The 11,089-nt window shown below is 32.2% G+C and overlaps 1 protein-coding gene across 1 annotated transcript; it reads right to left on the bottom strand.

Annotated features, from left to right (window-relative positions):
- Nucleotides 1–10,159: 10,159 nt before the first annotated feature.
- LOC107916193 (major pollen allergen Bet v 1-F/I) lies at nucleotides 10,160–10,785 on the bottom strand. The gene is made up of 2 exons (XM_016845341.2): nucleotides 10,586–10,785; nucleotides 10,160–10,502 (listed from the first exon to the last, which is right to left on the bottom strand). The coding sequence occupies exons 1-2, from the start codon at nucleotides 10,764–10,766 to the stop codon at nucleotides 10,204–10,206; spliced, it is 480 nt and encodes a 159-aa protein (XP_016700830.2). The 5' UTR covers nucleotides 10,767–10,785; the 3' UTR covers nucleotides 10,160–10,203.
- Nucleotides 10,786–11,089: the final 304 nt, after the last annotated feature.

The raw sequence follows: 11,089 nt of genomic DNA, 5'->3' as shown, positions 1-11,089 counted from the left end.
CAAGAAAACTCAAATAACATGAAATCAAAAGCATTTAACAGAGGAATATAAGGCAAGAAAAATAAAAAGAGCAAGCTTTGACAAATTTAAAGTAAAATAAACTAAAATACATGAAGCTAAAGCTTAGAGAGTCATGAAAGTAAAGTACGTGGACTAGAAATGTAAATAAACCTTAGCTATAGTGTTAACCAACTTAACTAGCATAAAGAACAAGAAGAAGAAGAAGTAAATGCTGAAAATTAAACTCTAATCTAAGGTAGAAGAAGAGAAAAATAAAAACCCTAGAAAGAGTGCATAAAAACTTAAGAAAATCTAGAGAAAACTAAACCTAAACTAAGCTAATGTGTATCTCTTTCCTCCTCAGAAATTTTTGGCTATTTTCAAGTGTATTTAGATGACTATTCAGTTCAAATAATGCCCATACACGGGCCTTGTGTGATTTGTGGGATAGGTAGACAAATATTTCGCTTTTTGTCCAAGTCTGTCCCCCTAACGGAGGTGATATCGCGTTACCTAGGGAAGGATATTGCGATATCTCAAGCAGTGTTGAAACTTGGGATCTTCCTTGGGAGGTGGATATCGCGATACCCAAAGGGCTATCAGGAAACCATTGAAGGTAGTCCTTGGTCTTCTATACTATCGGAGGTGTCACGATCAAAAGGGTTGGATGTTGGGATACCCTTGCCCTAGGTGTCGTTCTCGTTCATTTTTTACCTCTAACACGTCTCTACAGCACTCAAACACACGTTACGCCTCCAAATGTCACTAGTGGCCAATTTGGGTAAAAAAATAGACAAAATTGAGACATCTTCACTTATTATTCAAAAATATGAAAATAACAAAAAACTATGTTAAAACTCTATTTTTCTCGAGAAAAAGCTCCTTATGCAAGTTGGAAAACCCTAATTTACCACGTCAATTTGTGGTAGATCAACTCCCTTACACTCAAGTCTTTGCCTATCCTGAAGCAAAAATACAAAACATGCAAAAAGGCAACCCTTGGACTACATTAGGTAATTAAGTTATATAGTTGTACAACAACAAATTTGCACAAGAATTACTTCACATGAAATTTAAGAATGATATCTAGCTAATTTACTTACTCCAAATATAAACATTGTTAGTTCAAGAAGTTAAAGTGTCAATAGAGGTAAAGGCAATATAAATGAACATATGTATAAATCTTATCCATCAATATAGATTATAGGGATCGCTCATAGATATTTAAAAAGAACTGTTCATGCTCGTTCTAACAAGTGTAAGCTATATACAAATTAATGTGCCAGTGACTTATTCGAGTCCCAAAGGTCTTTTAGGTTTGTAACATTCTAAGGCTGAGGTTGGAACGGATTCAAAGGAAGTTCATCTCAAAACAATTCAAGCATTGTGAATAGTATAACACACGACATTGTTCCCAATTCCCTCCTTACATCTCACCGCCTTATTTCTCCTTCTCCCACCTTCCTTATTTCTCTAAAAATATGGAAGAGACTAGTCGACATTAGCTCGTTTTTATGCACTAAGATTTTGAGACTATTTTAAGCTCCTTTTCTTTTTTCTTATTTTTGAGCATTTTTATACTATTTTTGTTCTTTTCTCTCACACTGCTTTTGATCCTCACTTTCATTTCTTTCAATTTATTCTCTTTTTAAGCATTATTTCTAACAAGAATCAATTGCTAGCTAAGTCGACCCCTCTTCACTAATTACTCGAGTACATTTTTGTGAGAAACCTCCATAATGTTCCTACCTTACCCTCGATGTCCATGGCAAGATGTCCATTCAATAGTGCGTTACAAAGTTCAATGACTATGAAGGGTTGAGTTTCAAATTCAATTTTGATTCAAGGTTTCAAACATAGAGGTTCATTAAGAAGGGCAATGTAAAGCTCAAATTCGGGAGCTAGGGATAATGTAATGTTTAAGGTTGGTCCTTTAGGCTCAAGGCTATACAAACAATGCCTAAGGTCTTTGTTGAATTAGTCACCTAGAACTCATCTATTAAGCATGCATCTATTTAAACGAATAGTTAGCAATTTGAATCATTTATCTACAAGGATCCATATCTTTTATTCATCCTACAATACATTTTATACATTTCCATTTCGGTTATTCCCTCTAATCTCTAATACCTATTAACTAAGTGAACTAATTAATGTACAATTAAGAGCAATAAATTATTTAATATTATTCAAAATTTACAAGTTTGGCAATCTTATATACGCATTTGATATGTATAACTACTAACTTATTACTTAATATTAATCCAAGCACCATGCAATAACAAAAACTAAAAACAAAGAAGAAAAATATTTTGATTTTTGAAAAGTTAAAATTGAAGACGGAAAATAATTTTAGGATTTTTTAAAAATTTGTTTGAAAAATGAATAAAAAAAACACACATAAAAACTTATGTGCATTCCCCCTACACTCAGACTACACATTGTCCTCAATGTGTACAAAATAAAGGTTAGGAGGTTACCAGACTTCCCCAGAATGGAGCATCAGACTAGCTCGGGCATTCGCCTCTCGTTGAAGCTCTATATGTTGTGTAGTCTGTCAGGGTAACTCACTGCACATAAGAAAAATAATCAAAGAACAAAAACAAAAACAAACACACAACAATAATATAAAAAATATAAAATCCAAAAGTGTTTAATAGTTTACATGTTGCACTAAAAATAAATAAAATGCAAAGACATGTAACTAATCTGAGTCATCCTTGGAACCCTCAATTGGTCCTGCAATTCGTTTCCCTTTTCCACTCATAGTGGGTTTTGACGGTTGCATCTAAGATCAATTAGTAGGATCTTGAAAGACGGGTCACCCTCTTCGTTGCCTTATGGATGCAAAGTCGCTCTCAAAGTTTCCCTGATAGGAGAAGAAAAAGTCATCCTCCGTGGCCTCATCATCTATTTCTTCCTCGTCCTCCTCTTATTGCTCGGTCACGTCTTTCTTAGTCTCGGACGAGTCACTCAAATATTTGGGCCATTCTATACATTTTCCCCCTAGGCTCTTCATAAACATTTCCATCCCTATTTTCATGGACTCTAGGAGTAATATTTTATATCGTACGTCGGCCTCGCCTACGCTCCCATTTTGTAGGCTCATCAGTCTTTTTCACCTTTGCCTTCGTGGATTTCTTTGGGGGAGCTAAAGAGATCTCCATTTTTTGTTTGCGCTTCTGATTCCATTCTTGTACTTGTTTTCCCTGAAGCTCCCGAAATTGGTCCATGGGGTTGTCTCCAATAATACTTGTGGTAGGATTATGAAATTGCTCTATTGGCCCCATCACCATTCTAACACGGTGGCACAAATTGGTAATCAAGTGAGGAAAATATATTCGAACCTTGATGTCGGATATACATTTTTAGATCTCTCTATTAACCCACTTCCTAAGGCTAATTCGTTTTCGTTGCAAGATACAATATAATAAGGCTGCTCAAAAAACATTAACAGTATTAGTGTTGAGTAATGGTGATATGTGAGTGCAAATAAATTTCATCCACATTTTAGGTATGGGAAACATTATAGCTTGCTTAAAAGATAGGGGGTAATTATTGTACCCCTCTGTTTTCCATTCCCGTCCCTTTAGTTAAAAATAATAAAACGACATCCAAATCAACATTTTCAAAATTATTCAGATCCATGGTCTGTAAATAATTAGTTTAATGATTTTTGGACCGCCGGCCCCCTACGGCGCAGCGAAAAAATAAAAATTCGGTGACCCTAACCACGGATCCCTGTGTGAGGAAAGAATCGGGGTGATAAAGGTTACAAAATCATTTTTGCTAGAAACTTGGATGTTAAAGTGAAATGTTGTTATAGCGGGTGGTGGTTATAGAGAGAATTGATTGTATTTATCGCAATAAATCTAAAAAATAGTACATATGATAAGGGACCAGAAGAAGATCGTATTGAAGTTGTCCACCAAAAAGAAAATTAGGATCTAACCTAAAAAGAACAAACTAAACAATTTTTAAAAAATAATAAAAAGAAAACATTGAAACAACTAAAAGAAAAAAAAATTAAGCGCGAAGAATAAAGATTTAAAATAATAAATAAATAAAATGGAAATTCAAAAGTTGAAGATTGATTGAATAAACCGATGGATAATTGAATAAGTACCCAATTGAATCCTTTAATAACCCCAACAAACTCAATTAATAGCTCTAATAAACCTTCCAAGAAATAATCCTTGGCAAATTGAAGGATGTATAATGGATTCCCATGACTGCTTCAAGAATCGAGAAGAAAATTGCCAATAAAAATCACAAAAAGGCAATTTTGCTCTAATCAACCATCCAAAATTTCATCTCAAGTTGACTAATCTTACAAACTTAAAAATTTGCAGCTTTGAGCTCAAAGAAACTGAAAATTAAAGAACTAACTAACCTTCAGCAAAGTTAATCTTTACAATACTTCTGGGCTTACCATCACCTTCGAGCCAACACTCTTAATTGAATGACGGGCAACCTTAGGGTAAACCTCGGCACCTTCAAGAACAAAGGCATTGAAAAGCTAAGCTAGAGAGACTTGGATGTTACCTCAAACTCATAAGTGACATCACTCATTATTCTAAAATCACTTCTGACTTTTCAACTCTTTTCTTTGTGTTGATAGAAGTGAAGAAGGAATTGGTGATTGAGTGAGTGTTTGATGTGTGGGAAGATAGAGAACTAGATAGTATTTATAGAGAGAAGTAAGATAATATTTATGAAGTTGAACTTAGCTCTCTCATGTTGATGATTTTATGTATGTTTTAGCTTGCCTTAATATCTGTCAGTCTCTATGATAATATGATGTTTTAAATGCCATGGTTTTTAATAGTTTGAATGTGTGTTTCATATGTGAAATGTAACATCCTGATTTAGGGCCTAGTCAGAACAGTGGTTTCGGGACCACAAATCCGATGAGGAAAAAATTATTTTTACTATATTTTTATGTCCTACAATTTCATGGAAAGATTTTGTGAAAATTTCATTCAAAAATTTTGACGTTTGGGCACTCAATTTAGTCAAAAGGACTAAATTGTAAAAAGAGCAAAAGTTGAGTTTTATATGTTAAAGGCATTTAATTGTTATAGAACTATAAATTAGGGGTCCTTATATGGTAATTAGACCATTAGTTAGTGATGGAAAAAATGTAAATGAGATAAGTGAAATATGATTTTTTTTAAGTAAGGGCATTTTAGTCATTTAGTAAATAAATAGAATTAAAAGGAAAAAAGATGTAAAAATTGTATTCATCATCTTTGCTTGCTGCTGAAATTTGAAAGAAGCCATAGCTAGGGTTTCTTCACTTTCTCAAGCTCATAGTAAGTGATTTCAAGTCCCATTTTTAATGTTTTTTTACGTTTTTGGAATCCATGTAGCTTAATTTAGCTTATTTTAGCAATAACTTAACCTAGGGTTCATATTTGGAAAAATACCCATAGGTGAAATATGTTTATTTTGATTTTTTATAGTAGAATATGAAGCTAGAAATTATGTTAAACAACTTTTGCTAGTTGATGTTAAGTGAAAACGAGTATATTGACATAATCGGCAAAAATACCTAATGTTCATAAGTAAGTGTTAGAGTAAGAATTTTATGTTGTCATAGAAGGGAAAAATGTTCAACATGTTATAAAACATAAGAATAAGAGATGAAGTTTAATTTCTGAGCTTTGGGGCAAATGTGTAATTATGTAAAAGTTTAGGGGCAAAAATCATAATTTTGCCAAAGTTAGAGTCGAGGGTTGTTTTGGTAAATGTGAGTATTAAATAAATTAAATTTGCTATTATAGATCAAGAAGAACGGAATCCGAGGTTAGACAAAGGAAAGAATAAGGTTGAAGACTAAGTGGGTGGATTTGGCTATATTTTGTACCGAGGTAAGCTTACGGTAAATAAATACAATATTTTAATAATTATTATTAATGTTTTTATTTTCCATCAATTATATATTTATTTCATGAATTTATTTAATGTTGACTCAAGTATAAGATGATAGAGAATTAGTGTTAAAAAGTCCCGTTGAAACATAAGGAATGTATCAGATACAAATGTCATGACATTTGGGTAAAGAGGTCCCATGTAAGACCATGTTTGAGACATGGAATTGGCACCGAGATAAGAGGTCCCATGTAAGACCATATCTGGGACATGGAGTTGGCACCGAGATAAGAGGTCCCATATAAGACCATGTCTGGGACATGGCATTGGCACCGAGATAAGAGGTCCCATGTAAGACCATGTCTGAGACATGGCGTTGGCACCGAGATGAGAGGTTCCTCATAAGACCATGTCTGGGACATGACATGGGCACCAATATGAGGACTTCCATGTAAGACCATATCTAGGATATGACATTGGCAGTACAGGAAACATCCCATGTAAGACCATGTCTGGGACATGGCTTTGGCATGTTATTATCAGACATGAGACCCCAAGTATCCTTATTATTCCAATGTGGCTCAACGGGCTAGAAAACAAATTATGTTCTATGGAAGTTCAAGTAAACGTATAATTAGAAACTTTAGGTGAGTTATAAGAGTTAAGAATATGTTATGATATCAGTGAGAACCAATATTTCAGCAAGAGAAGAGTAAGTTGTAATCTTAAGTTATCTAAATATGTAAGTAAATAAACAAGTAAATGAGAGTAAGTAAAGAGGAAACTTAAGAACATGATACTTGCATATCATTATTTGTGTTAAATGTTGTTATTTATTTACTTGTAAACTTACTAAGCTTTATGCTTACTCCTTTTATTTCTTTTTCTTTCATATAGAATTATCAAGCATAGTCGGGATCTTGAAGACGTCGGAGAGCGTTCACACTATCAACCACCACAACTCGGTATTTTAAGACGATAAATGTTTCGAGCTATGGCATGTATAGGGACTTAGTCATTTCGATTGTATATTCTTAAATTATGACCAAAAGATTATATCTAAATATTTGATGATGAATAGTTATTAAAATGGCTAAATATGAAGGTGTTTGTTGTTATAAATGTCTAGGTGATAAATTATGCATAGAAATCATGAAAAAGTAAAAATTGGTAGTGAATCAGTTTTGAGACAGCAGTAGTGACGTGATTTTGAAAACTCACCAAAAATAGTAGAAAATGAATTAGAGGGTGGATGAGATATAGAATTAAATCTTATTGAGCCTATTTATATATCAAAATAATAGTGTGGAAAAAGGAATTATAAATTCTAAGATATTTGAATTTTAGTTAGACAAAGTCAGAATGAGTTTTGAATCCCCTGTTCTGACTTTGGAAAACTGTCAAAAATTGTAAAAAATAATTATTGGATAAATTTATATTTTTATAATCCTTAGTGAATCTATTTTCAATAGAAACAAACGGAAACAATATCCGAATTCTGTACAATGAGATAATTAATTTTTAGTGAAGAGAGGTCAGAACTGTCGAGCAGTGAAATAAGGGAAACTTTAATGAATAAACTGTACTATTTGGCTAAACTAAAAATTCTGAAAATTTTATGGTAAGAAGATATTTGAATCTGGTTTCATGGAAAATTTACAGATCTTAATTTGGAGTTTTGTAGCTCTAGGTAAAAATAATTTAGTGACTCTGACTCGAATAGACAACTTTGAATATACATGTGAGTGAATAGTGAAATTGTAGTTAATGTTGTTTAAGTGTGTTATACACATTAAGGATGTGGAATGGAGAGGAGGAGGAGGAAAATTGGAAGAACATATGAATGATTTGTGTATAATTGGTCATATGCTCGATTATAATCGATAAACGATTGAAAAGAAATTATGTTTATAATTGTGCATTATTAGTTATAGTTAAAGTTCATGTGAGAAATAAAGTTCCATAGTATGTGTATGTGGTATACTTGGGATATGATTTGGTATGTACCAATGTCAGAAATGGTTTATGAATTAACTCATGTTGATAAGTTTGATACATAAATAAATGTGGTGCTTATCCATGCTTATAATGTTTATACTATATGTTTATTTGGCTATTATGTTTGGTGTGTATGCTTAGGCTTTGGCCAAGTTGTGGTTGGATTACGCCACAGTAAATTTATAAAATTATGCATTGAGATGGTAAATATCTAGATGGAAATATGCTTGTGATTATAAAAGGGTGGTAAGGTTTAAAGTTTGTAATTTTTATTAAAATGGTTTATCATGTGGTTAGTCCTCAAAAAGACTAGCTTGCGACTATGGTTGAGTGTAATGTTTATATCTTGTGTGATATGCATAGGAAACGGGAGTGGAAAGGAAATGAAATACTAGGTTCATGCTTGAAGTGTAAAATGATGCAAAAAGGGGATGTTAAGTTAAACGATAAATATGTATTAGTATTGAACTTAATGAAATTGAATTGTACGTGAATTAAATAAAAATTGAAAATGATATGATTTGAATTAAATGAATTATTGTGGTTTTGAAATGTATATTGGATTGAGAAATTGAATTGAATCATGAACATGAGAATCGTGAATTAAATGAAATGAAAATGAAGTATTGAATTGCATGAGTATGTATTGGGTCTCAAAAGCCCTATTTGTTACAAATATAGTATTTTGAAGTTATAACGTGAAGAATTATAAAAGCATGTTAAAAATTTGAAGAGTTTAAATTTGAATGAAATTTTATAACATGATTTAACATGTTTATAAGTGTATGTGTTTTGGTAATGCCTCGTACCCTATTCCAGCGTCGAATACGGGTAAGGGGTGTTACAATGTGACATCGCCAAATTCGGTCATAACGTTTAGGCCGGACTTGGGGTGTTACATTAAATATGTGTGAATTGGTATGATATGATATTGGTTTAAGTTAGGTATGATTTGAGAAAATTCACATTTAAAATGTCGCATTATAGTTGAAATAGCCACTTTGTCTTGAGATATCTAGAATAAAAACACCAAATTTAGTTAATGATTTCTTCTTTTGCTTTTTCCTAAGAAGATGCAAGTCCAAATTTATTTAATGAGGTTTTGGTTATGTTAGTAAAATTTAATATTTTACGATTTTGAATATTTAGGATTGAAAGTTTTTAAACCATACTTTTGCAAGTGAATTCAAGCAATGTTGAATACAAGCGAATTGAGGAATTCAGTATGAACAAGGTAAAAAAAATTAAGAACACACGATATGTTTACGGGGTTTGATTTCATTATGTCAGCGGGGTCTTGCCCAAAAATATAATCAACTACCTTAGAAATACGTACTGCATGTGATTTCATCCTCTAACACTCCCCAGATTAGACTCCTCACTTTGGTAACTAAGATCTAGATAACTCTCCTCTAAATTTTTCCCTTGAAAACTTAGAACATTAACCAAGTAACACACTTTGATTTTTCATTGAATGCACTCACAAGAAATGTTCCTTAATGAACAAGAATTGCCAACTTTAATTTTTATTAATGAACAAGAAAGATGGTTGTCCTAGCTCATTTGAAACGAAACAACTCTTTGTTTAGGTTCATTCTAAATGTGCATTTTTATTAATTTTATAGTCTTTATAAATTATCAATAACTTTATTTTTTTAATTTCTTAACTTTTTTAGAATTTTTAAATAATTATTAATATATTTATTTATTTTTTATAACTTTTCACTCATTTAGAATGAATCTAGACAACCTTTTCTCCACGTGCATTCCAAATGTTTTTTTTTTTAAAATTATTTTTTTGCTGACGTAGTATACATCATGCCAAATTATCATTCCTCCCACATCATGTTTGATGTCATCTACTCGTGCTGCCATCAACCACATTAACATTACTAACGATCAAACCAGTCATCTAATGATTTTCATGACTTGTAATGTAAATATTATACATAGTGACGTAATTAATTCTATTTGTAGATTGTGGGGTATACGTCAAAATTGAAAACATATGGCTACACCATGATTACACTGTAGCAGTTTTTATGCTTTCTTTTGAACTTAAAATAAAAATTCAATTATCTAAAAAACAAACTTTGTTAAGATTGAGAATTTGCAAACACAAAGAATATATGAAAGAAAATTTGTAGTCTTTGTGAAATATAAATGAGGTAAAACCCAATTATTTTTGTAAGCTTATATATTTATTTTATTTCATTATATATATCAAACATAATACAACTCAAACTCTTTGAGTATAATAAAAATAATGATGATCAAATCCTGAGGACCACCAGTCTTATTAATATAACAATGGAAAAACAAATTAATATCTTAGTTGCAAGCATCAGTGTTAGCCAAGAGGTAAGCTTCAATAGCCTTGTAAACTACCTCACTCCTTTGAATGAGAGCCTTGATTTCATCTTCAGTGATTACATAGTCGCCAATGGTGTAAAATTTGATCGAGCTTTTGCAAACACTTCCTCCACTTGCATCAGCCACAAATTGGTTCTCATAGCTAATTTTCTCAAGCTTGTCCCCGAGAGGTCCACCTTCGATCAAACTGTAACTGTATGACAAATTGCTTTCATCATGTCCGCCAATCATGTGCTTCATATATTGGAATGGAAGACCTAAGGAAATAAAATACTTGTTATCCGACATACTCGTATCAAGCACATACAAAAAAAAAGTGAAAATTAAAGAAGTAACTAACCTTCAACAAAATTGATCTTTACAATACTTCCTAGCTTACCATCACCTTCGAGCTCAACACTCTTAATTGCATGAGGGGCAGCCTTGGGGTAAACCTTGGCACCTTCAAGAACAAAGGCTTTGAAAAGCCTGGTCGGGGCGACTAGGGAGGTTACCTCAAATTCATAAGTTACAACACCCATAATTCTAAAACTATTTCAAGTCTTTTCTTTGTACTGAAAGAAGAGAAGAAGAAATGGATGAGTGAGTGAGTGTTTTGATGTGTGGGAAGCTAGAAAACTGGTATATTATTTATAGACTGAGCTTGAAGATTAAGAACTTGATTATTTCAATTTTTGATTGGATTTATATATATATTGGTATTAGTCAAAAAGAGCATCCAGATATGTCTAAGGAAATTTCCAATTTTTGACTTAATTTATATATATATATAGAAAGGAAAATGCTCATATAAGTATTAACTGTTATAGGAATTGATGAAAAGTAGTAAGTTGGCTGATCCAGA

Source organism: Gossypium hirsutum, chromosome D10 (genome assembly GCF_007990345.1).
Source record: "Gossypium hirsutum isolate 1008001.06 chromosome D10, Gossypium_hirsutum_v2.1, whole genome shotgun sequence".
NCBI classification, from domain to species: domain Eukaryota; kingdom Viridiplantae; phylum Streptophyta; class Magnoliopsida; order Malvales; family Malvaceae; genus Gossypium; species Gossypium hirsutum.
Note: the sequence above shows the minus strand (reverse complement) of the source record. Positions and strands in the feature narration are given on the sequence as shown.